Genomic DNA, 27,865 nt, shown 5'->3' with positions numbered 1-27,865 from the left:
TCTTCAAGTCAACATACATAAGACAAGAACCCTTTATTTCAATAGTGTACAGTACCATACATTCTCACAGACATACAATATGTAACATGGTTCCCATCATGTGAGAATAGTGTATCAAGTCAATAGTAGAGAGGTCAACAGAAAAGTAGCATCATCACAGTACCACCCATGAATTTCACATATAGTGTTCCAAAACCACATTTGTGTGATCATATGAGCCGTTAATGTGAGAACACGTGACAACATGTGAAGACACGTGAAATCATGTGGTTTTTCTGTACGGGCATAGCAATCTGCACAAAGATGCCTTGAAAGTAGCCTGTGAGACTCTCAACCTCTGGTTAAACATCAGTCTTGGGGGTAGAGTTGCCTTACAGGCTGCTTTCAAGAAGTGTGAATCCCATCACTTTAAAAATTAACAAGTTTGGAGGAACAAAATGACCATTTCTTACAGTATTGTCAGTAGATACATTTGCCTATATCAGTCACTGCTTTGTGTGTGTGTGGTTGTATTCTTGCCATTGCTTTAATTAATAAATCATTCATAAATGTACTGGGGTCACGTACTGTATATTTTGTGTGTTTTTGTATATTGTTAATATTATAATAATTATGTCTCAAAGAAATGGGATAATCAACATAATTAAATTGTGTATCAATGTGTGTGTTTCCATTAGCTCTTAAATGTACAAATAAAATAAACAAAAACAGTGCAGTCAAGTCAAATTGACCTTAAAATAATACATACAAGAGATTTAAAAGTAATGATAAACACAGAAACAGTCATTTTTAAAGCCCTGTTCCCAAAATGTACAGTTTAAAGGGGGAAAAAAAACTGTTTTATTAGCATTTATCTTTGTCATTCAACATTTTCTTTTTCTCTTAAAACCACCACCAAAAACCACCATCTCCGAGTCTTAGTCAAGACGATCAAAAACTACAAACATGGCGACAGTGAAATGGGCTTTTAGTTGAGAAGCCCACCATAACCATGGCTCATAACATAGACACAATGAAAGACATAGCAGTTGATGTTACCAGTTGATGTAACCAACAAATTCAATTTCTAGTTAAGTCTAACTGTTGAAATAAATGTAAAAAGATATTTCAGTTGTGGATGAATCAACTGTATTGCTGTTGAGTAAACTGCCTGAACTCAACAAAAAATGGCAGTTACCCAACGGAGTGTAGTGTACTGAGATGAAATAAAATGATAAAACGTCACACCTCATAACAGAACGGCGTAACAGCTTTTCCTTAAAAGGTGAATTTAACAGTTGTAAAACTGCAGTAGGCTAATGTGTGTCAATGTGATTCTGTAATAAATGTTCTAGGTTTTATGGACAATGAATTCCTTGACTGTTTGTCACACACTAACAGACGCCACTTTCACAATGCTAATACCAAGTAATTCAAGTTTTTTTTCAATCCCTTTGGTGCAATTTTCACAAGTGTGGTATATTTTCACAACTCTAAGCACAGAAATCTAAACAGAACATCAAAATGGCTCATATTTCAAAACTCTAAGCACATTTTCCATTGACTGAGCACCAAACAAATTCAGTGTCTTGTTCACTCCAGCGAATCACTCTTTCAATTCAGATGCATATTCAATAGAGGTATCTGCTTTTCAAAACACAATATTCACTTTACTTTTGATATGATTTTGTCAATTGCAAACAATACAATTAACTATTAGTTAATCAAACTGCTCACTACTGAACCAACATGATGTAGTGCCTAGCTAACGTGTATAGCTTGATAACTGCTGAACACTGCCAATTTCAAATCATGTATGAATGTGGCTGTAAATACTATATCATCATTCTCCATCAGCCAGTGTGCTTCAATAGGACAACGACTCCCTATGTGCTGCCATTATAGCGTAGTGTACAATGCACTGCTGAAATACCTGGGATTATACCATATACATTGATACATTAAGCTGATGAATTTCAAGCAGAGACAGGTAATACTGTATCAGTTGAAAAGTCACATGTACAATATCACCTTTTCTATTTGTCCATGGGGCAGAAATGGCATTCAACACCGTGGTAAGTTTTTACCATAGCCGACTGGTTTACAATACCACTATATCTGATTATTTGACCACAGTACTGTATGTACTGTAGTACTGTGTGTACTGTATCTACTGTAGTGCTGTATAAGGATAATGAAACTAAAATTGTGCATGTCAAGTTATAGTCAAATTCTGTACGGAAAATTAGATTCGACTACTATTCTTTCTAACAGCAGTTCAAAAATAAGTTTTTACAATGTGTATCTTGTATTCTTTGCTATTGGATTTAATGTTAGTTAAAATGACTAAATGGTGAGCCTATTATTACCTAGTATTTTATGGAAAACTTTGATTTGGCATGAATGACCCAGGGGTGAAAGACGTGTGCAACCTCAATGAATGCCCAATCAAAGGTTCTGAACATAAGACAGGAGGCATTACACATGTTATCAGTTTAGAGTTTTGTACATAGAGCTTAGAAAATATACCACTTACATCTGAAAAATGTGCCAAAATGACTTTAAAAAATAAAACTTGAAATAGATTACACTGCACCTGGAGTGGTGAATGGAAAGGGAAACGATAGCGGTGTGTGTCCCCCTGTTGTTTAAAGAAGCTTCAGGTCAATTCTGTTCTGTTCAAAGATGCTGTGACACACCAGAAATTATGTAATCTAGATTGCTTAATAACAAATGAACTGACTTGGTCACAGATTCTCTCCAAAAATCACAGCTCGTTCCACCAAAGACATTAATACATGTGTGGATCTTACACTAGTAAGATCGTCAACCAATAATAACATCCTGGTACTCAGTGGCATTGCTATAGCCTGGTCTAAGAGTTGGTTAATACAGCACACCTAGATCTGGGACCAGGATTATAGCATTACACCTCCACACCACCAGATGGCGTACCTTTATATATGCACCCCATGGTCACCTGACACCAATTGCGCTGGCTGGCTGACATGTGAGAATGCATTTTAATGAGCTTCCATGATTCATTTACGCTGTCAAGCATGACAGAGTACAGTGTGTGTGTGTGTTAAAATGTATATACTATGTAAGATATGATGTACATAGGTGTTCTTGTATGTAAGGTATGCATGAGATGTACTCAGGCTTCACATGTGAATATCTATGTGAGGGGGTGGAATCCTAGCTCGCATTGAAACTCACCATTGAGCCAGGGAAATACTGTGTATACTATATTACATACGGTATGTACAGTGTATGAAAAGCCACACTAAAAAAAGTGAATAGTCAGACTTGCTATCCATTCAACCACAGTGCTTCAGTTCAGATACAGTACATGTCGGTCTCTATCAAAGTACCATGTTAACATTAAAGGCCCAGTGCAGTCAACATTCTGTTATGTAATTGATACCGCTGATGAAACTAACACTGTAGAAGTTTACATTTTTTATTATCAGTGTTATTTCCTGAAAGTTGCTGGTCGAAAAATACAAATATTTACACAGGCCCTTCTAATCAGCAGGCTTGTATAGGCGGGAGTTACAGCTTTCCATGGTGACATCACCATGCAATAAATGGTTTAATAGATAACAATAACAAAGAGTTCAAATCCTCTCTGCCAATAACAGCTATAATCCCCGCCCCGACAGTCCAAGCTAAATTCTAGCTTGAGAATTCTTCATAAAGAAACTATTTTTGCCCTTTTTAAGACAAGTCTATTACTTAATTGGTAGACAGAAATTATTTGACATTGATATAAAAACAGCTGCACTGGGCCTTTAAGATGTTCTCCATCTATCTCTCTAGAAGACATCACAGTAAGGCCTATTGTGAGATTCACTGCTCTTCAATGCTGGCTTTGTATCAGTGGAGGCTAGTGTCACTTTAAATTATAGGACAGGCTCATTGGAATGGCATGAATAGAATGCTATCAGACACATGGAAACCATGTGATTGTTGCCGTTCCTTTCATTGCATTCCAGCCATTATGAGCTGTCCTCCTCACACCAGCCTCCACTGCTTCATGTGAACTACTTTTCCAACGCCAGGCACACTGCGTTCAGAGGGAGGAATTCCATTCCGATCCTCAGTCAGAACATGCAACTCACATCATCCCTACCCAAGCATTTACAGTAGCTATGGCTGGCTGCCTGTTTGCTTTTTTAACATTAGCATTCAAGAAAAAGGTAACAGCCAAGCTTTTTTTTCTAAAAACAAAATAAATGCTGACGTTTTGATCGTGCAAGAGAAGTTGGACCGCCGAATCTCAAACAGAGAAGTAAACTTTTTGAATGACAGTTGGCCCACTGAATGCCATGCAATTCCATTTCACGTCCACAGTGTTCATAAAGTCCGGAGAGCGAACTATACTGTGACATTCAGGGGAGCGTCTACTAGGAAACAGTTTTTATTGGCCTAATAGTAAAGATATTATTATCATTTAACTGTAAAAATGTATTACATTTTAATGTGGCATGAGCACAACCAGTCATGAAGTAGTCATCTGATTGTAAAACATATCACTTCAAAAAGTTGGCTACCTGCGGCTGCGCACGTTCCTCCACTCCAAAATAATTACAGCATCCAAACAGTGCACGCGCCATTTAATGAATAGAAAGAGACATCTGCTATAGACACCATCAGTGTAATGACATTTGGTGATTGTCATTAGGCCTTCTACAGTGGGTGTATTCTTGGATGCCAAGGGAAGCCATGTTTCCCCAAAAATGTGAACAATATTTTTTTTTTTATACAAAAATAAGTTACGTAATGTTCCTTCAATTGGCAGAATGAATCTATATGTAACTGCCAAAATAAAGGAAACACTTGAGTAAATGAGGGATAAAGTATATTGTAAGCAGGTGGTTCCACACAGGTGTGGTTCCTGAGTTAATTAAGCAATTAACATCCCATCATGCTTAGTGTCATGTACAAAAATGCCCAGTTGCCCATTATTTTGGCTACCATGACTAGAAGAGATCTCAGTGACTTTGAAAGAAGGGTCTCAAATGAGCATAAGGGGTTTAAAGGGTGTGTGTGTCACCAGATCTCAACCCAATTGAACACTTATGGGAGATTCTGGAGTGGTGCCTGAGACAGCATTTTCCACCGCCATCAACAAAACACCAAATTATGGAATTTGTCATGGAAGAATGGTGTCACATTGCTCCAATAGAGTTCCAGACACTTAGAGTTCCAGAATCGATGCCACAGCGGCATGAGCATTGAAGCTGTTGTGACCCAACGCCCTATAAAGACACTTGATGTTGGTGTTTCCTTTATTTTGGCAGTTACTTGTATCTCACTAGAGAAAGGATCGGAGCGTGCGAAACGCCGCCCCTCTGTCATACTTGTTTGGTCCCGACAGCATCAGATATACGGGCAACACATACTGAGCGGTAAGATTGATGCGTCTTGCTGTCGGTGCGTGTCTATGTCAAATGATCAATACCCCTCCCAGAAAAAAATAAAACATTTTGGACTTTTGTTATCTTTAGAGGAGCTCATGTGTCATTCAGGGAAGCTTAGCTTCCCCATAATTCCTTACAAAGTCAATATGAACATAAGGGAGTCATAACCGTTCATAAAGGAGTCATAAGATGTGCCAAAAAAAACGGAATGTACAATAAAGTGGAGGTACAGCAGGGTTGGAGGGAGAATGGGTCGTTTGGAGTACTTGAGTAATAGAAATACTCAACAAGTGCTTGAGTACGAGTACACAGGCTCAGTCGGGGTTTAGTCTTATCCACTCCCCACCTGGAATTAATTCTGGATGGAAAATTATCTTATGTTCCTTTTCCCCTCTCTTCCACCTCTATCTCGCACCAATGTTTGGTTATTATTATTATTACTACGCGATAACCGACTCCCGTCCCAGTCCCTCTCCTCCTCCCCCATCCTCCCTCCCCCCTCCACTCCCAGCTCTCCTGTCCTGAGTTGGGAGGAGGGGCCTTTCCTCATGTAGGCTCCCCCAGCAGGGATAGCTGGGGGCGGAGCCTGGGCAGGCTGGGGAGCTGCCCTGGGGAACTGCCTGGCATCCAGCAGGTCTTTATACTGGATCTCCGGCCTGATCATCCTCAGACAGGCCTGACGGGTAGCGTTGTCCAGCCCAGGCTGGAGCTCATATCCTAGGATCTTCACCAAACCGCTCTGGAAGGGCCTGATGTTCTTGTCCCGGATGCGGCTTGCCTCTACCGGCCTCCCGCCTTCCTTCAGGCAAGCTTTAGCCAGCAACTCCCGGCGGGTCCGGAGTAGAACGACCTCTTGGTCCATTCTGGCTCTCCCAAAGTGATCCACTTCATCCCAGAAGGAGCGGTTGAATGCCTGATAGAGGTGCCAGTCCAGGGCGTTCCACTCCCGGAGCTTCTGCCGTTGGTTGTCTGTGAGAGCCATGGCGGGGGGCTGAGCAGCGGCCGCTTTAACCACCCAGGAGCTGCCTCCATTGGACTTTTGCTGCCGGGCGTTCAGGCTAAAGGAGACGACAGCGTCCAGAGGCCAACAGAGGGCGTGGCGGAGCAGTACCATGGATTCGTCGAAGTGCTCCGAGACCAGGATGAGTTTGAAGGTACGTCGAATGGCCACTTCACCTCGTTGCGTCAGTGTGGTGGAGAAGTTGGCGTTGTGGTCCAGGCCGAAGTCGAACCACAGCAGGTTGCGAGCGTAGTGGTTGTTACGGAGACGGGGGTCGTAGTACTTCTGGGGGTTGTCGGCGAAGTCTCCAAGGCCTGTCAGATTAAGATTAGATTAAGATTAGAAAACCTAAAATGTCCTCAATGAGGCTATTCATTTGATAGCATTAAGACTCTATATACATTGGTGATGGGAGGGTGTGGGGGGTCTATATAATTACATATCTCAATGTTATTTTGGACGATACTAGCATTGGGATCAATTCCAGTCAATTCAGGAAGTAAATGCTTTTCAATGAGGAATTGGAAATTGGTTAAAATTCTGAATTGACTGGAATTGTAATAGAATTGACCCAGACCAGGTAGTTCAAAAATTTGTTGTATGCTGTTTTATTTGACATTTTTGTACTTTATACCCCTTTTTCCTCCCCAATTTCACGACATCCAATTAGCAGTCTTGTCCCATCGCTGCAACTCCCGTATGGACTCGGGAGAGGCGAAGGTCGAGAGCCATGCGTCCTCCGAAAAAAGACCCTGCCAAGCCACACTACTTCTTCACACGCCACACCAATGTGTCGGCGGAAACACCGAAGTCAGCGTGCCACAAGGAGTTTCTAGAACGCGATGAGACAAGGACAAACCCTCCCCTAACCCGGACGACGCTGGGCCAAATTGTGCACCGCCTCATGGGTCTCCCAAGCACAGACGGCTGCGACACAGCCTGGGATCGAACTCGGGTCTTTAGTGACACCACTCCGGAGGCCTATGCACTATGATGTACCTTTGGCTTTCCTGAAGGCAGGGGCAACGGCTTTGTAGTAGGCGTAGGACGACTCAGTGAGCGCTACAGGGTCACGAAGGATGGAGAAATAGAAGGTGTCGGCTGGCATCACCTTCTCTACCTGGAGTAGACCGCAGAAGAAGAGAGGTCAGAAGTGAGAGGTTAGATGGGTCAAAGGTGATGGAGAAAGAAAATGAGTGACGAATGCCATCGTCAAACTGTTAAATAGGATGTTATTGTCATGAAATCATGACATTTTTCTTGACACCCAAAAGTACTCGTTACATTTTGAATGCTTAGCAGGACAGGAAAATATTCAAATTCACACACTTATCAAGAGAACATCCCTGGTCATCCCTACTGCCTCTGATCTGGCAGACTCACTAAACGCAAAATATGTCTCAGTGTTGGAGTGTGCACCTGGCCATCCGTATATTTTCAAAACAAGAAAATGGTGATGTCTGCTTTGCTTAATATAAGGAAATTGAACTTTTACTTTGGATTCTGACATGTATTTAATCAATTACATTGACTTTTGATACTTAGGTATATTTAGAACCAAATACTTTTAGACTTTTACTCGAGTAGTATTTTACTGGGTAACTCTCTATTTTGCTTGAGTAACTTTCTATTAAGGTACAGTTGAAGTCGGAAGTTTACATACACTTAGGTTGGAGTCAAAAACTCATTTTTCAACCACTCCACAAATGTATTGTTAACAAACTATAGTTTTGGCAAGTTGGTTATGACATCTACTGTGTGCATGACAAGTCATTTTTCCAACAATTGTTTAGACAGATTATTTCACTGTATCACAATTCCAGTGGGTCAGAAGTGTACATACACTAAGTTGACTGTGCCTTTAAACAGCTTGGAAAATTCCAGAAAATGATGCCATGGCTTTAGAAGCTTCTGATAGGCTAATTGACATCATTTGAGTCAATTGGAGGTGTACCTGTGGATGTATTTCAAAGCCTACCTTCAAACTCAGTGCCTCTTTGCTTGACATCATGGGAAGATCAAAACAAATCAATCAAGACCTCAGAAGAAAATTGTAGACCTGGGGCTAGGTCTACATAAGGGTGCCAATTAAAAAAATTCACAAAAGCTCTGACGAAGGCCGTGAGGACGAAACGTAAGCTTACTAAAGATCAGTGATACTATCAAGAGCAGTGTGCGGTCTCCTTTTTCATTCAAATGCCTGAAGGTACCACATTAATTTATACAAACAATAGTACGCAAGTATAAACACCATGGGACCATGCAGCCGTAATACAGCTCAGGAAGGAGACGCGGTCTGTCTCCTAGAGGTTGTACGTACTTTGGTGCGAAAAGTGCAAATCAATCCCAGAACAACTGCAAAGAACCTTGTGAAGATGCTGGAGGAAACAAGTATAAAAGTATCTATATTCACAGTAAAACGAGTCCTATATCGACATAACCTGAAAGGCCGCTCAGCAAGGAAGAAGCCACTGCTCCAAAACCGCCATAAAAAAAGCCAGACTACGGTTTGCAACTGCACATTGGGACAAAGATCGTACCTTCTGGAGAAATGTCCTCCGGTCTGATGAAACAAAAATAGAACTGTTTGGCCATAATGACCATCGTTATGTTTGGAGGAAAAAGGGGCAGGCTTGCAAGCCGAAGAACACCATCCCAACCATGAGGCACGGGGGTGGCAGCATCATATTGTGGGGGTGCTTTGCTGAAGGAGGGACTGGTGCACTTCACAAAATAGATGGCATCATGAGGAAAGAAAATTATTTGGATATATTGAAGCAACATCTCAAGACATCAAATCAAATTTATTTATATAGCCCTTCGTACATCAGCTGATATCTCAAAGTGCTGTGCAGAAACCCAGCCTAAAACCCCAAACAGCAAGCAATGCAGGTGTAGAAGCACGGTGGCTAGGAAAAACTCCCTAGAAAGGCCAATACCTAGGAAGAAACCTAGAGAGGAACCAGGCTATGTGGGGTGGCCAGTCCTCTTCTGGCTGTGCCGGGTGGAGATTATAACAGAACATGGCCAAGATGTTCAAATGTTCATAAATGACCAGCATGGTCGAATAATAATAAGGCAGAACAGTTGAAACTGGAGCAGCAGCACAGTCAGGTGGAAGTTGAAACTGGAGCAGCAGCATGGCCAGGTGGACTGGGGACAGCAAGGAGTCATCAAGACATCAGTTGTTAAAGCTTGGTCACAAATGGGTCTTCCAAATGGACAATGACCCCAAGCATACTTCCAAAGTTGTGGCAAAATAGCTTAAGGACAACAAAGTCAAAGTATTGGAGTGGCCATCACAAAGCACTTACCTCAATCCCATAGAAAATTTGTGGGCAGAACTGAAAAAGCGCGTGCGAACAAGGAGGCCTACAAACCTGACTCCGTTACACCAGCTCTGTCAGGAGGAATGGGCCAAAATTTCCCCAACTTATTGTGGGAAGCTTGTGGAAGGCTACCCGAAATGATTGACCTAAGTTTAAATTGTTTAAGGCAATGCTACCAAATACTAATTGAGTGTATGCAAACTTCTGACACACTGGGAATGTGATGAAAGAAATAAAAGGTGAAATAAATTATTCTCTACTATTATTCTGACATTTCACATTCTTAAAATAAAGTGGTGATCCTAACTGACCTAAGACAGGGAATTTTTACTAGGATTAAATGTCAAGAATTGTGAAAAACAGAGTTTAAATGTATTTGGCTAAGGTGTATGTAAACTTCCGACTTCAACTGTATCTATACTTTTACTCAAGTAGTATTTTACTGGGTAACTTTCACTATTACTTGAGTAACTTTAAATTAAGGTATTTATACTTTTATTCCAGTATGACATTTGGGTATTTTTTCCACCACTGCAGATCACACAGAATGTCAGCATGCACTGTCATCTCAAACTAACAAACCCATTTTAGCTCTGGTTTGTCCTGCTAACAAAAGTAATATACACACACACACACAGTATCCCTGCTCCTTCTTCAGTTATAATACGTAGCTAACTCCTGTTGAAACATTCACCTACAGTACATACAACTTAAACATTCAGTCCTTTCTTTTCCAACAGTGACATGAGTAGTTAACGAAACACAAGGGAGCTGACAGACCTACAAAAGATATCATCAGCCTCAATGCAAATTGCAATCTGTGTTTTGCTAACATACAACAATAGTAAAACATTGGATTTTACTTAATTTCCTCAAGATATAAAATGCCAACATGTATTTCTAGAATTTTAAAAAACAACCTTCAAATAAAATGTGGAAAATGTTCTACTTATATAATTTTGGGGTGTATCTGGGGCATATTCATTGCGGAAACCGTTTAAAAACCAAATGGAAGTAAACAGTGCAAAACAAGAGTTTCTATTGGACAAATTCAGGTAGGTCCCTCCCTGTTTTGTTCCGTTTAAGAAACGTTTTGCAACGGAGTTGACGTAATGAATACGCCCCTGAAGTACCTATGCAGTACCTCTGGTTTGTTGAAGCGCATGTGGTTTCCCATGATGCTGAATTCTGCCACACGGGGCCCTCTGTAACCTTTGACCCTGTGGGCGTTGAAAGGGAGGGGGTAGCCGAACTGATACCCCAGAGGCAGGGCGAAGCGCAGGTCCTTCTCCTAGAAGAAGAAGAATCCAATTGCCAGATTATTATGAGGTTTACAGTATTTTTGCACAGCTTTGTTATTTTTTTTAACATGAAAATGTTTCCCTTGAATGTGGAGATGGAGTCTGTACCTCTCCGTATCGGTAGAGAATGTTGAGGACGGTGCTGCTGGCTGTCTTGTGGGTTTTCAGGAACATGACATGGCTGCGGGGCCGACAGAAGCCCAGAGACGGGCCCTGGCCATCGGATGAGAACAACCACCACGACCTGTCCTGCTGGAGGCTATTGGGAGACAGGGACAGAGAGAGACAAAAGAAAAAGGTGTATTGCTGCTTTGGCAATATACAATGAAACCTGCCCAACCCAAGGCCCATTTGGCTAAAGCATGTATCCTAATAAGCTGTTTTGTAATGTTGTTTTGTGCACAAATATTCGTTGAAGAGTGTCTTGTCTACCCATATGGGCTGTGAACCAAATGGTGAATGAAATAATATAAAATCAACCACAGTCAACATATGCAGCGCCAGGCAATACACCTAAGTTTTACCAAGAGCATGCCAGCCTAGAGATCCAGTCAAACCAGTCCTGCTGTCTTCTGTTCTGCCTCATCTGTCCTGTTATCTGTCTATGCACCCACCATAGGGCTCCCGAGTGGCGCAGTGGTCTAAGGCACTGCATCTCAGTGCTAGAGACGTCACTACAGACCCTGGTTCGATTCCTGGCTGTATCACAACCGGCCATGATTGGGAGTCCCATAGGGCGGCGCACAATTGGCCCAGCACCGTCCGGTATAGGCCGTCATTGTAAACAAGAATTTGTTCTTAACTGACTTGCCTAGTTACATTTTTTTTTATGAAAAAAAAAAACTGTGGAGGCTGATGGGAGGAGCTATAGGAGGATGGGCTACCTTTAGGCAGTTACAAAAGACAGCTCCATCTTAGTGTTTTCTAATCTATTTTCTATTGAAGAGCAGAATGAAATAGAAACAAATTTATTTATATAGCCCTTCGTACATCAGCTGATATCTCAAAGTGCTGTACAGAAACCCAGCCTAAAACCCCAAACAGCAAGCAATACAGAGTAATAACAGAAGAAGAAGAAGATGAATGCTCGGCTATGAAAAGCCAACTGACATTTACTCCTGAGGTGCTGACCTGTTGCACCCTCTACAACCACTGTGATTATTATTATTTGACCCTGCTGGTAATCTATGAACGTTTGAACATCTTGGCCACGTTCTGTTATAATCTCCACCCTGCACAGCCAGAAGAGGACTGGCCACCCCTCAGAGCCTGGTTCCTCTCTAGGTTTCTTCCTAGGTTCCTGCCTTTCTAGGGAGTTTTTCCTAGCCACCATGATTCTACATCTGCATTGCTTGCTGGGTTTCTGTATAGCACTTTGTGACATTGGCTGATGCAAAAAGGGTTTTATGAATACATTTGATTTGATTGATGATGGTGATGATGGTGATGATGGTGGTGAATTAGAACAACAACAAAAGCTGCAGGGCGGGTGCAGCCATAGAAGTTGGCAAGACAGCACAAACTGATCTGGGATCAGGCTAGGTGACCAGGCTAGGTGCTGAGTGGCCAGGCTAGGTGACCAGGCTAAATGCTAGATGACCTCTGACCTTTTGTTGTAGATGACTCCCAGGAGCTGTCCTGCGAAGGCAATGGCCACGAACACCAGCAGGGCCTTCCAGAGCCACGTGGGCCCCACCCGATAGCACCCCAGCCCAAGACGCATCCTCCTGGACAGAGAGAGAGAAAAATAAATATTATTATTATTGTTGTTATATTATTATTTAAGGGTCCAGATCCACATGGGCCCCAATCACATCCTTCTGGGGAGAGAGAGAGACAGAGGCTGGGAGGGAGGGAGAGATTTACAAAGGGTCATCAATCAAATATGATACAACATACCAAGCTAATATAAGGGGAGGGGAGAGGGCGGAGGGGGAGACAGAATGGACAAATAAATATGGAGAACAGAAAGAGGGAGTGTGAGAGAGATATGGGGAGAGAGGCAGAGTTGTATGGCCCACCAAACAAATATGACTTCAGGGTTGTGATGACCAGCGAGAAGCACCCGTATGTATCATTCAGCTAGTACAGTACATAGAGTCTGATGTTGTTCATACTCAGTGTACTGTACTATAAACAAAGCAGTGAATGACAATTTATCAGCGCTACAACGCTTGCAAAATCGTGAAAGTAGACAACAAAAACATTTAGGGGGGTGAACTCAGTTGGGCTCAATTTACTGTTGCAAGTTAGAACATTAGACTGACTACACAAGGTGCAATTTCGATTTATTTCTCTCTCTCTTATGTCGGTCACTGATAGTCACTCAATTAGCCCATGTCAGCTAACCATTTTTAGATTGGTAAATTAGTCTCGAGGCCAGCTATATAAACTAAGTAATCATGGTTGAATTATCGGCCCCAATTGATTTTCTGTTTAACTCATTAAAACCTGTAAACATTTATCTCCACCCTATGGAAAGACGTGTAGAATTGCAGGAAATTTGCTGTAAAACGGCAACAGTTTCTCAAGGCCCCATGGCAAAATGTGTACAATTTCCCGAAATTAACTAACGCCCATCCCTGGTTTAGTGGTACTGTAATTAAATCAATGGACTGTGCAAAGCCTCACTGTTCACCACTGGACGTTTTGCATGAAGAACTAAAACAAATGCCAGAACAATAGAATGCATTGTACTGTTACATAGCCTGTTACAGTTTTCACCAACTGTCCCACTGTAATGTTTGTCACAGTGTATAACCACCCACGCGTCGATAAGTGCTACAATACACGGATTTATTACTATAATAAAATAATTATAAAACTGGAGATGGGGGGGGGGTGTATACTTAAAATGTGCCCAGATGTTCAATCAAGAACAAAGATTTCCGGGCTGAAAGATCAAGCTAGCAATTACACAAGAACAGTGTAGCGTTTATTGAAAATGAATATTGCTTGATAGCCTACAACATAGCCGAATCACACAAGCAAGCATGATGATTCTACTTACTACAAGCAAGGCAGCCAATGGCGAGGCGAAGTTAGGCTATATTTCGAGACGCCAACATACATTATATAACGCAATGAATGCTCAATGAAGGGTATAAGCAAGACACATTCTCGCACGAACGAAAGGGGGGCCTTTGTTTGGTAAGGCAAAGGCTTCTCTCCTTTCAGGTCCTTCTGCACGGACCACGGCTGCGGTCACTTTATCAATCTCAGCTTCAGTTTCAATCATAATTTCAGAGCCCTATCTATCGCTCTCAACCTCCGTTGTGCTCCCGCCGCCAATGCATGCCCCCGGTCCCGACCGAACATTACGTCGGGGTTCTTACCTCGCTCTCCGTTTGAAAACCATGATAGAACTGGGCCCGTGGCGGTGTCCGTGTTGTGGTGCAGTGGTTGGCGGCAGCAGCAGCCACCGTGCATCTCGAAGGCTTGAGCCCTGGCCGTGCCTTGACCGAAAACCACCGAGGATAGGCTTCAAAATAATCAAGCCATCGAGAGATATAGTAGAACGGGTATTATTGTCGCCTGTAGAAAATACCAGAGGTTTTTGCTTTACGACTGTAGTGTACCGTATTGGGGGTACATGTCACGGCCGCCCTCAAAGTGCTGATTGTCAAGCTTAATTCGCTTTTATTTTGCGCCGTTCTGTCCTGGTTGGCTGCTCCTTCAGGGCTCCAGGATAAAACATGTTTGGACGGGGAGAGAGTTTGGTATGCGTTGTGTGTGTGATGAGAGGCGGGGGAGTAACACAGAGAGAGAGAGATTGCTGTGCCCACTGCACTGTGAGTCGGTTGAGCTCTGACGTCATGGATCTAGCCTTCGGTTAGTTTGCTCGGATGGCGCATGACAGAACGAACCGAGGTGCAGAGCAGAGTCCTGAGGGGTATCCTATAGCAACAGGGGCAGACTGGGATCAGACATCGGCTCTGGAATTTCTAACACAATGGACCATTTTTTTCCTTGAGTCCCTTACACTGGCTATTGTATTCCTTGAATCCCATTAATAGCCCAATAATTATCATTTTGAGCAGCAAAAAAACTATACTGAACTAAAATATAAACGCAACATGCAACAATTTTACGTATTACAGTTCAAATAAGGAAATCAGTCAATTGAAATACATTCATTAGGCCCGAATCTATGGATTTCACATGACTGGGCATGGGTGGGCCAGGGAGGGCATAGGCCCACCCACTGGGGAGCCAGGATCAGCCAATCAGAATCATTTTTTGGGGGACTTCCTTTAAAAAATATATATTTACAGATGGAAATACTCCTCAATTTCATGGCTGGTCTCAGACGATCCCGTAGGCCAAGAGGTTCTGGTCTGGTGTGGTTACACGTGGTCTATGGGTTGTGAGGTCAGATGGTCATACTGCCAAAATCTCTAAAACCACGTTGGAGGCTGCTTATGGTAAAGAAATGAACATTACATTCTTTGTCAACAGCTATGGTGGACATTCCTGCAGTCAGCATGCCAATTGCACGCTACCTCAACACATAAGACATTGTGGCATTGTGTTGATTGACAAAACTGCACATTTTAGAGTGGCCTTTAATTCAAATCCAATTGTATTTGTCACATGCCCCCGAATACAACAGATGTAGACATTAACGTGAAATGCTTTCTTACAAGCCCTTAACTAATAATGCAGTTCAAGAAATAGAGTTAATAAAATATTTACTAAATTAACTATAGTAAAAAAAATTGAATCAATCAAAAAGTAACGCAATACTTTACATAACAATAACGAGCCTATACCGGTACCGAGTCAATGTGCAGGGGTACAGGTTAGACGAGGTCATTTGCATAGATAATTAACAACGAGTAGTAGCAGGGGTGTCAATGTAAATAGTCCGGGTGGCCATTTCCTTAGTTGTTCAGCAGACTTATGGCTTGGGGGTAGAAGCTGTTAAGGAGCCTTATGATTCTAGACTTGGCGCTCCGGTACCGCTTACCCCGCGGTAGCAGAGAGAACAGTCTATGACTTGGGTGACTGGAGTCGAGGACAATTTTTCAGGCCTTCCTCTGACACGCCTACTATATAGGTCCTGGATATCAGGAAGCTTGGCCGCTGTGATATACAGTGCCGTACGCACTACCCTCTGTAGCGTCTTATACCAGGCGGTGATGCATCCGGCCAGGATGCTCTCGATGGTGCAGCTGTAGAACTTTTTGAGGATCTGGGGACCCATGCCAAATATTTTCCGTCTCCTGAGGGGGAAAAGGTATTGTCGTGCCCTCTTCACAACTGTCTTGGTGTGTTTGGACCATGATAATTTGTTGGTGATGCGGACACCAAGGAACTTGAAACTCTCGACCTGCTCCACTTCAGCACCGTCAATGTTAATGGGGGCCTGTTCGACCCTCCTTTACCTATAGTCCACGATCAGCTCCTTTGTCTTGCTCACATTAAAAGAGAGGTTGTTGTCCTGGCAACACACTGCAAGTTCTCTGAACACCTCCCTGTCTCACCAGGCTGTCTCATCGTTGTCGGCGATCGGGCCTACCACTGTTGTGTCGTCAGCAAACTTAATGATGGTGTTGATGTTTTGCCTGGCCACACAGTCGTGGGTGAACAGAGAGTACTAAGAGGGGACTAAGCATGCACCCCTGGGGATCCCAGTGTTGAGGATCAGCGTGGCAGATGTGTTGTTGCCTACCTTACCATCTGTGGGTGGCCCGTCAGGAAGTCCAGGATCCAGTTGCAGAGGGAGGTGTTTAGTCCCAGGGTCCTTAGCTTAGTGATGAGCTTTGTGGGCACTATGATGTTGAACGCTGCGCTGTAGTCAATGAACAGCATTCTCACATAGGTGTTCCTTTTGTCCAGGTGGGAAAGGGCAGTGTGGCATGCAATTGAGTCATCTGTGGATCTGTTGGGGCGGTATGCAAATTGAAGTGGGTCTAGCGTTTCTGGCATGATGGTGTTGATGTGAGCCATGACCAGCCTTTCAAAGCACTTCATGGCTACCGACGAGAGTGCTACAGGGTAGTAATCATTTAGGCAGGTTACCTTCATTTTCTTGGCCACAGGGACTATGGTGGTCTGTTTGAAACATGTAGGTATTACAGACTCGGCCAGGGAGAGTTTGAAAATGTCAGTGAAGACTTTTTCCATTTGGTCTGCGCATGCTTTGAGTACATGTCCTGGTAATGCGTCTGGCCCTGCGGCTTTGTGAATGTTGACCTGTTTAAAGGTCTTGCTCACATCGGCTAAGGAGAGAGAGATCACACAATCTTCTGGAAAAGCTGGTGCTCTCATGCATGCTTCAGAGTTGCTTGCCTCGAAGCGAGCAATAAAAGGCATTTAGCTCATCTGGTGGGCTCATGTCACTGGGCAGCTCGCAACTGGGTTTCCCTTTGTAGTCCGTATTAGTTTTCATGTACTGCCACATCCGACAAGCGTCAGAGCCGGTAACGTCCTGGTAATCCTTCTGGCCCCACAGCCTTGTGTATATTGACCTGTTTAAAGGTCATACTCACGTTGGCTACGGAGAGTGTGATCACACAGTTGGCCGGAACAGCTGATGCTCTCATACATGCCTCAGTGTTGCTTGCCTTGAAGCGAGCATAGGAGTGATTTAGCTCATCTGGTAGGCTCGTGTCACTGGGCAGCTCGCGGCTGTGCTTCCCTTTGTAGTCTATAATAGTTTGCAAGCCCGGCCACATAAGACGAGAGCCGGTGTCGGAGCCGGTGTAGTATGATTCAATCTTAGTCCTGTATTGACACTTTGCCTTTTTGATGGTTCGTCTGAGGGCATAGCGGGATTTCTTATAAGCGTGCAGATTAGTGTCCCGCTGCTTGAAACCGGCAGCTCTAGCCTTTAGTTCGGTGCGGATGTTGCCTGTAATCCATGGCTTCTGGTTTTGGGTATGTACGTACAGTCACTTTGGGGACGACGTCATTGATGCACTTATTGATGAAGCCGGTGACTGAGGTGGTATACTCCTCAATGCTATTGGATGAATCCCGGAACATATTCCAGTCTGTGCTAGCAAAACTGTCCTGTAGTGTAGCATCTGCGTCATCTGACCACTTCCATACTGAGCGAGTCACTGGTACTTCCTGCTTTATTTTTTGCTTGTAAGCAGGAATCAGGAAGATATAATTATGGTCAGATTTGCCAAATGGAGGGTGAGGGAAAGCTTTGCATGCTTCTCTGTGTGTGGAGTAAAGGTGGTCTAGAGTTTTTCCCTCTGGTTGCACATGTGACATCATGGTAGAAATTCAGTATGACAGATTTAAGTTTGCCTGTATTAAAGTCCCCAGTCACTAGGAGCGCCGCTTCCGGATGAGCATTTTCTTGTTTGCTTCTGGCCTTAAACAGCTCATTGAGTGCGGTCTTCGTGCCAGAATCGATTTGTGGTGGTAAATAGACAGCTGCGAATATTATAGACAAGAACTCTCTTCGTAGATAGAATAACTCATGATAAGCTGTAGATCACACTATCTCAGGCGCGCAATACCTCAAGACTTCTTTTATATTAGACATTGCGCACCAGCAGTTATTGACAAATAGGCACACACCCCCGCACCTCACTTTACCAGATGTAGCTGCTCTGTCCTGCCGAAACACGGAGAAACCAGCCAGCTCTATATTATCCATGTCGTCTTTCAGCCAAGTCTCGGTGAAACATAAGATATTACAGTTTTTAATGTCCCGTTGGTAGTATATTCTTTATCGTAGATCTTCCAGTTTGTTTTCCAATGATTGCACATTGGCTCGTAATACAGAGGTTAGTGGTGGCTTACCTACTCGTCTACAAATTCTTACAAGGCACCCCGCCCCCCTCCTCCTTCTTCTCTGTCTTTTCTTCATGCTGATTATGGGGATTTGGGCCATGTCTCGGCAAAGCAGTATGTCCTTGGTGTCGGACTCGTTAAAAAAAATCTTTGTCAAGTTAGAGGTGAGTAATCACTGTTCTGATGTCCAGAAGCTCTCCTCGGTCATAAGAGACGGTAGCAGCAACATTATGTACACAATTAGTTACAAACAATGTGAAAAAAAATAATAATAACACAGTTGGTTAGGAGCCCGCAAAACGGCAGCCCTCCCCTCCGGCACAATTATTTACAGTACTTGTCCTCAACACAAGGTGCACTTGTGTAATGATCATGCTGTTTAATCAGCTTCTTGGTATGCCACACCTGTCAGGTGGATGGATTATCTTGGCAAAGGAGAAATGCTCACTAACATGGATGTAAACAAATTTGTGGACAAAATTTGAGAGAAGTACATTTTTGTGTGTGTGGATAATTCCGGGATCTTTTTATTTCAGCTCATGAAACATGGGACCAACACTTTACATGTTGTGTTTATATTTTCGTTCAGTATAGTTAGACAGGCCCACTAATAACCAATAGCGGTGCGTGGGTAAAATCACTGTGGAGGCCAAGCCATATAAAAAGCAATATTACAACTTATGTGTTCTGATAATTGCATTGTTTGGTCTATAACCTGTGTGTGGCTGTGTGTGTTTGTGCAAGTAGAAAAAGCATGTTGACCCACCTTACTTGTAGAGAAACGCCAATGTCATCCTCTTTCATGTTGACAAAGCGCTCTATGACTATCACTCTAACACACTTTTAGTTTTTGTTGTGCTAGGTTACTTGGTTAAAATGCTTGCTTGCTAACCTAACTTATTTTCATTGCAACGTTAGCTAGTTAACAATAGCCTTCTACATCTAGCTACATATTGAACTTTTATCCTCTCAGGCCAGGGGCACAATGTATGAATTAATGGTTGGATCAGAATCGCCATTGTAATCATTGCCCGCTATGGATAATTAAGTAAAACCTCAAGTCCAAATCCCTATCGCCATCCATGGCTTATTTAGGAAAGGGACAATTTTAGCTAGCTAGCCACCGGAGGACAACAAGATGCAACAATTCATGTTGTTTCTGTCAATTCCCTTGGTGCGTCAGGACCATTCACAGTTGAGTTCACTCAGTTTAGCTCAACTCTGATTGGCTATTATTTCATGACAAAATATTTCAAGGGAGGCCAAAATCTCACTGGCTTCCTTTGCATTCAATGAAAACATTTTAATCATCTTAATGAGACAGCATCAGATAGATAGCCTACACATACAGAGACAGAGGGGCACTGTTTCACTCGTTCGGATGCTTTCTCTAGTGAGATGCATTCAGCCTCTTTTGCGAATTGAAGGAAAATAATGAAACACAGAGAGACGAAAGATACATTATTTTATGTTTTGTTTCTTTCTTCTTGGTACATTTTTGGGGGAAGCCTGGCTTCCCTTGTCATCCATGAATACACGCCACTTCTAGTAACTTTGATAAACTCTAAGTTCAACTCAGACTAACTGGTAGTGTACCATGAAAAGGGCTCACCTTTTAGCCAGGTACATTTCTATGGCATTGGGGGTGGCAGGGTAGCCTAGTGGTTAGAGCGTTGGACTAGTAACCGGAATGTTACAAGTTCAAACCCCCGAGCTGACAAGGTACAAATCTGTTGTTCTGCCCCTGAACAGGCAGTTAACCCACTCATTGAAAATAAGAATTTGTTCTTAACTGACTTGCCTAGTTAAATAATGGTAAAATATAAACTAACCTGATCTCCAACTTCTAACTTAAAGATTTGCCCCTTTATTTCCAATTTTCACCTAAAATGACATACCCAAATGATTTTTTGGGGGCCCCCCTTTTCATTTGAGGAAGAATACTGATTAAATGTTTTATTATATAAATGTTTTTGTGTGTTAAAATACTGTAATGTTAAAATATCACTACACATTTAGTAGAATCCATTTTAAACTTTAGACACAGTTACACTTTTGTATAACTTAATGCAACTATTCTATCAACAGGAGTGGTAAAAAAGGTGCTTTTGGTTCTACATTGATTAGCACACCAAAGTCGGCATAACGATAAATAATGAAATGAACACGGCACTTCTAAAAGCCCGTTTCACACCATAGCCTACTGAATTTGTAAGAAAACACTTATTTGGTATTGATTTCGGCAAAAATTTAAACCTCGCCCATGGATTGATGGTTCAGCATTGTCTCAATGAAGAGTTTGGCGATCGACAAGCCACGTGCAACATGCATGCGCAGTTACAAGCCTGCTAGAGACGAGCAATATCCGTACTATGGTGGATATTGCTTGTCCGCCTCCCACAAACTATAGCAGGCTTGTAACTAGCTTGTAGCAGGCTTGTAATAAATATTGAATCAGTCATCTTCCTCAAATGAAGGGGATGATGATGCAATCTTTGCAAGAGGGATGGACTCTGATTTCATTTTTCCTCAACTCCCGGCTCAGTCGTTTCATTCAGCGTAAGTGTAGTTAGACTGCCCCGAGTTAGACTGCCCCGGAGCAGGTTAGTTCTGAAGGATTCATTGCCATAGAAGTTTACCTGGCTAAAAGATGAGCCACTTTCAAATGACCGGTTATCCCGAGTTGAACTCAAGAGTTGAACAAAGTTACCTGCTAACTCCTCAAACCTGCTTGGAAGGAGACCCCTCAGGCAGAGCGCAAGACTGAACCCAGCTGAACTTAGCTAGAAGGGATAGGATTAACACTACCACCACCTGAATCCCCATCAGTGTTATCACTACCCAATACTGTAGTGTTTGATTGCTGCATGGGGTCTTCTTGGTTCAGCTGTCTTCTTGTAGTCTAACATTACCACCCACAAGAGTCAACGTATAACTGAAACACTGAAAAATGTATATCAACATATATAATACCATATAATATAACATAATGTGTAAATGACCTGCATAATGTACAGTGCAGCATTAATTACTGAATGCATGATGACCATACGTTTCACAAAATCAAAAGGTCTCAGGTCACTCCCAACACCGAACATCCGGGATGACTTCAGCAGTGGACTAGGTGCTAATTCTCTGTGGCAGAGTTCAACGGGAGTTCAATGTGGTGTGATAAGGGGGGGGGGGGGGGGGGGGGGAGACTACAGCGGGCCTTTAGCACTTGTAGTGAAGGATGTCTACTCTCCAACTGTGGCAGGCAGTGCAGGCCGGAGTAGGGCATCCCTGGGGCAAAACATTCAGAGCAGTGCACATAGAAATACAATGAATAGAGCAAACAGTTATCACTTCTAGTGAAGGGTGTCTCCGAGTGGCTGGCCTGGGGTGAAACGTTCAGAGCACTGGGCTTGGGTGAAACGTTCAGAGCACTGCATGTAGAAATGTGACATATAGAACATGACAGAGAAGACAGTCCTATCTAATGCTTTTCCATGTGAACAATCTGTAACACACCTTTCTGATCAGGCAGCGCGGTGAAACGTTCCCAATGCACAATTCTACATGCACGTCGAAATGTGATGTATAGAGCATGACAGACTAGACAGTCCTATCTGTATTTTCTGTAATGTTGAACCTTTCTGACAGGCTCTCAGATAGAAATGTATTGAATAGAGCTGGCATGATTACATGACAAGATATTGTCAACACAATATATTTAGATCTGAATGTTGTGTAACGTTGCCAGCCACAGGCCTAGCCTACTCAGACAGTTTAACTGAGGATACAACAGGCCTAGCCTACTCAGACAGTTTAACTGAGGATTCAACAGGCCTAGCCTACTCAGACAGTTTAACTGAGGATACAACAGGCCTAGCCTACTCAGACAGTTTAACTGAGGATAAAACAGGCCTAGCCTACTCAGACAGTTTAACTGAGGATACAACAGGCCTAGCCTACTCAGACAGTTTAACTGAGGATACAACAGGCCTAGCCTACTCAGACAGTTTAACTGAGGATAAAACAGGCCTAGCCTACTCAGACAGTTTAACTGAGGATGTAACAGGGCTATCCAAAATGTTATCTTCAATAGGATCCATTTCACAGTGAATGAAATGGACAACAGGGCTATTCAAAAGATAATATTCAAAAGGATGCATTTCAATGGGGGGGCGACCCGAGCTCTGGATTCCTACTGATGCTGTTCAGTACTCTTATACTGGTGCTGTTCAGTACTCTTACACTGGTGCTGTTCAGTACTCTTATACTGATGCTGTTCAGTACTCTTACACTGGTGCTGTTCAGTACTCTTATACTGATGCTGTTCAGTACTCTTATACTGATGCTGTTCAGTACTCTTACACTGGTGCTGTTCAGTACTCTTATACTGGTGCTGTTCAGTACTCTTACACTGATGCTGTTCAGTACTCTTACACTGGTGCTGTTCAGTACTCTTATACTGATGCTGTTCAGTACTCTTACACTGGTGCTGTTCAGTACTCTTATACTGGTGCTGTTCAGTACTCTTACACTGGTGCTGTTCAGTACTCTTACACTGGTGCTGTTAAGTACTCTTATACTGGTGCTGTTCAGTACTCTTATACTGATGCTGTTCAGTACTCTTACACTGGTGCTGTTCAGTACTCTTATACTGGTGCTGTTCAGTACTCTTATACTGGTGCTGTTCAGTACTCTTATACTGGTGCTGTTCAGTACTCTTATTCTGATGCTGTTCAGTACTCTTATACTGGTGCTATGACAACAATGTAGCCTATTTGTTTACGTGTAACTCTGTGTTGTTGTTTGTGTTGCACTGCTTTGCTTTATCTTGGCCAGGTCACAGTTGTAAATGAGAACTTGTTCTCAACTGGCCTATCTGGTTAAATAAAGGTTAAATAAATAAATAAAATTAAATACAGGCTACCCAACCCCTCAAACAGTTGCACTGGACCAGATCATTACCATCTTGCAATTTGCACATTTAGGCCTATGGGGTAAGAATCTCAGTTACTAGAGGGTAAACATCTTAGTAGATAGGATCTCAGTTACTAGAGGGTAAACATTTTAGTAGGCAAGATCTCAGTTACTAGAGGGTAAACATCTTAGTAGGCAGGTTCTCAGTTACTAGAGGGTAAACATCTTAGTAGGCAGGTTCTCAGTTACTAGAGGGTAAACATCGTAGTAGGCAGGTTCTCAGTTACTAGAGGGTAAACATCTTAGTAGGCAGGTTCTCAGTTACGAGAGGGTAAACATCTTAGTAGGCAGGTTCTCAGTTACGAGAGGGTAAACATCTTAGTAGGCAGGTTCTCAGTTACTAGAGGGTAAACATCTTAGTAGGCAGGTTCTCAGTTACTAGAGGGTAAACATCTTAGTAGGCAGGTTCTCAGTTACTAGAGGGTAAACATCTTAGTAGGCAGGTTCTCAGTTACTAGAGGGTAAACATCTTAGTAGGCAGGTTTAGGAAGGAGAGAATATTAAAGTATCGCAACCCCAAAAAACAGAAGCAAGTGCATTGGTTTTGCTTGGGTTAGGCCTATTCCCAGGTTTTCCAGAAACCTAGGAAGTCAGGAGGGAATAATTAGGGAATCTGGGAATCCCCCATCCAGAAATGTATGGAAAGTTATTGATATTTTGCAACCTTATGGGGAATTGTTAAAATCGACACATTACATTAGAGTTTGGACCTCTTAAATGAAACAACCCCCCTCCATTCAGAAGCATATACGGTGACTGTTCGTCATAACCTAATGACAGCATTAGCAAGTTAGACAAGAAGAATACTAGGTAGGGTTAATTTGGAGACAGGATAATACTATAGAGTTCATTTGGAGACAGGATAGTACTATAACCGAAAGGTTGCAAGATCGAATCCCCAAGCTGACAGGGTAAAAATCTGTCATTCTGCCCTGAACAAGGCTAGGCTGTTCCTAGGCCGTCATTGTAAATAAGAATTTGTTCTTAACTGACTTGCCTAGTTAAATAAAGGTACAATTTTTTTTTTATGTAAGCTGCCAGAGCGCATGGGCACATTGACAGGCTCATTGTCCACCCTCCCTCCCAGAAGCCTGGAAGGGATGAGAGAGCCAAGCCTATGGGTTCGTAGCCACAGCACACAGACCAGTTGATTAATGGACTGCTGAATGTATCTTTTTTTCTCTTGCTTTGCCTGCTCTTTTCAATATTTTGTCTCTCTCTGATAAGCTACCCAAGAAAGGGCTGAAAATAGCCCATATTAATATATGTAGCCTTAGAAATAAGGTTCATTAAATCAATAACTTGCTAACATCAGATAACATTCATATATTAGCCATTTCTGAGACTCACTTAGATAATTCATTTGATGATACATCAGTAGCAATACAAGGATATAACATGTATAGAAGAGACAGGAATGCTTATGGGGGAGGTGTTGCTGTATATATTCAGAGCCATATCCCTGTAATGCTTATAGGGGAGGTGTTGCTGTATATATTCAGAGCCATATCCCTGTAATGCTTATAGGGGAGGTGTTGCTGTATATATTCAGAGCCATATCCCTGTAATGCTTATAGGGGAGGTGTTGCTGTATATATTCAGAGCCATATCCCTGTAATGCTTATGGGGGAGGTGTTGCTGTATATATTCAGAGCCATATCCCTGTAATGCTTATGGGGGAGGTGTTGCTGTATATATTCAGAGCCATATCCCTGTAATGCTTATGGGGGAGGTGTTGCTGTATATATTCAGAGCCATATCCCTGTAATGCTTATGGGGGAGGTGTTGCTGTATATATTCAGAGCCATATCCCTGTAATGCTTAGAGAAGTTCTTATGTCAAGTGTTCTTGAAGTGTTGTGGTTGCAGGTTCACTTGGCACATCTAAAGCCTTTTCTTTTGGGGTGTTGCTATAGGCCACCAAGTGCTAACAGTCAGTATCTAAATAATATGTGTGAAATGCTTGATAGTGTATGTGATGTAGACAGAGAGGTCTACTTTCTTGGGGACCTGAATATTGACTGGTGTTCATCAAGCTGTCCGCTCAAGAGGAAGCTTCTTACTGTAACCAGTGCCTGTAATCTGGTTCCCGGTTATTAATCAACCTACCAGGGTGTTTACAAACACTACAGGAACAAGATCATCCACATGTATCGATCACATTTTTACTAATACTGTAGAACTTTGTTTTAAAGCTGTATCCGTACCCATTGGATGCAGTGATCACAATATAGTGGCTATATCCAGGAACGCCAAAGTTCCAACAGCTGGGCCTAAAATAGTGTATAAGAGATCATATATTCGTTGAAGAGTGTCTTGTCTACCCATATGGGCTGTGAACCAAATGGTGAATGAAATAATATAAAATCAACCACAGTCAAAATATGCAGCCCCAGGCAATACACCTAAGTCTTACCAAGAGCATGCCAGCCTAGAGATCCAGTCAAACCAGTCCTGCTGTCTTCTGTTCTGCCTCATCTGTCCTGTTATCTGTCTATGCCCCCACATAGGGCTCCCGATGTCCATCATGGTCTGGGGCGGTGTGTCACAGCATCATCGGACTGAGCTTGTTGTCATTGCAGGCAATCTCAATGCTGTGCGTTACAGGGAAAACATCCTCCTCCCTCATGTGGTACCCTTCCTGCAGGCTCATCCTGACATGACCCTCCAGCATGACAAAGCCACCAGCCATACTGCTCATTCTGTGCATGATTTCCTGCAAGTCAGGAATGTGTTCTGCCATGGCCAGCGAAGAGCCTGGATCGCAATCCCATTGAGCACGTCTGGGACCTGTTGGATCGGAGGGTGAGGGCTAGGGTCATTCCACCCAGAAATGTCCGGAAACTTGCAGGTGCCTTGGTTGAAGAGTGGGGTAACATCTCACGGCAATAACTGGCAAATCTAGTGCAGTCCATGAGGAGGAGATGCACTGCAGTACTTAATACAGCTGGTGGCCACACCAGATACTGACTGTTACTTTTGATTTGATTTTGACCCCCCCCCCCCTTGTTCAGGGACACACTATTCCATTTCTGTTAGTCACATGTGTGTGGAACTTGTTCAGTTTATGTCTCAGTTGTTGAATCTTGTGGTCATACAAATATTTACACATGTTAAGTTTGCTGAAAATAAACACAGTTGACAGTGAGAGGACGTTTCATTTTTTTCCGTGTAGAACTCAAAGGGTTTTCTTTAATGGAAGCATCTCTAATGTCAAACATGTAAAGTGTGGTGTACCGCAGGGCAGCTCTTTAGGCCCTCTACTCTTTTCTATTTTTACCAATGACCCACCATTGGCATTAAACAAAGCATGTGTGTCCATGTTTACTGATGATTCAACCATATACGCATCAGCAACCACAGCTAATGAAGTCACTCAAACCCTTAACAAGAGTTGCAGTCTGTTTTGGAATGGGTGGCCAGTAATTAACTGGTCCTGAACATCTCTAAAACTAAGAGCATTGTCTTTGGTACATATCATTCCTTAAGTGCTAGACCTCAGCTGAATCTGGTAATGAAGGGTGTGGCTGTTGAGCAAGTTGAGGAGACTAAATTACTTGGCATTACCTATGATTGTAAACTGTCATGGTCAAGACATATTGATTCAATGGTTGCAAAGATGGGGAGAAAAGCAAGTTCTGCAGGCTGTAGTTTAGTCTAATCTTGATTATTGTCCAGTCATGTGGTCCTGTGCTGCAAGGAAAGCCCTAGTTAAGCTGCAGCTGGCCCAGAACAGAACGGTACATTTTGCTCTTAATTGTAATCAGAGGGCTGATCCATGCCAGTCTCTCTTGGCTAAGAGTTGAGGAGAGACTGACTGCATCACTTCTTTTTATAAAGAAACATTAATGTGTTGAAACTCCCAAATTGTTTCCATAGTCAACTTACACACAGCTCTGACACACACACACTTATCCCACCAGACATGCCACCAGGGGTCTTTTCATAGACCCCAAATCCAGAACAAATTCAAGAAATTATATTATATAGAGCCCTTATTGCATGGAACTTCCTTCCATCTCATATTGCTCAAATAAACAGCAAACCTGGTTTTTTTAAAAACATAACGCAACACCTCGTGGCACAATGCCTCTCCCCTATTTGACTT

At 42.7% G+C, this 27,865-nt stretch overlaps 1 protein-coding gene across 1 annotated transcript; it reads right to left on the bottom strand.

The window, feature by feature from the left end:
- Window positions 1-14: 14 nt before the first annotated feature.
- LOC109880452 (galactose-3-O-sulfotransferase 2) lies at window positions 15-14,888 on the bottom strand. The gene is made up of 6 exons (XM_031791834.1): window positions 14,371-14,888; window positions 12,643-12,762; window positions 11,144-11,294; window positions 10,879-11,025; window positions 7,405-7,525; window positions 15-6,719 (listed from the first exon to the last, which is right to left on the bottom strand). Exons 1-6 carry the CDS (start codon window positions 14,391-14,393, stop codon window positions 5,776-5,778), a joined length of 1,506 nt encoding a protein of 501 aa, XP_031647694.1. The 5' UTR covers window positions 14,394-14,888; the 3' UTR covers window positions 15-5,775.
- Between the last annotated feature and the right edge of the window lie 12,977 nt (window positions 14,889-27,865).

The sequence above is a fragment of the Oncorhynchus kisutch genome, linkage group LG16, assembly GCF_002021735.2.
Source record: "Oncorhynchus kisutch isolate 150728-3 linkage group LG16, Okis_V2, whole genome shotgun sequence".
Classification (NCBI taxonomy): Eukaryota; Metazoa; Chordata; class Actinopteri; order Salmoniformes; family Salmonidae; genus Oncorhynchus; species Oncorhynchus kisutch.
Note: the sequence above shows the minus strand (reverse complement) of the source record. Positions and strands in the feature narration are given on the sequence as shown.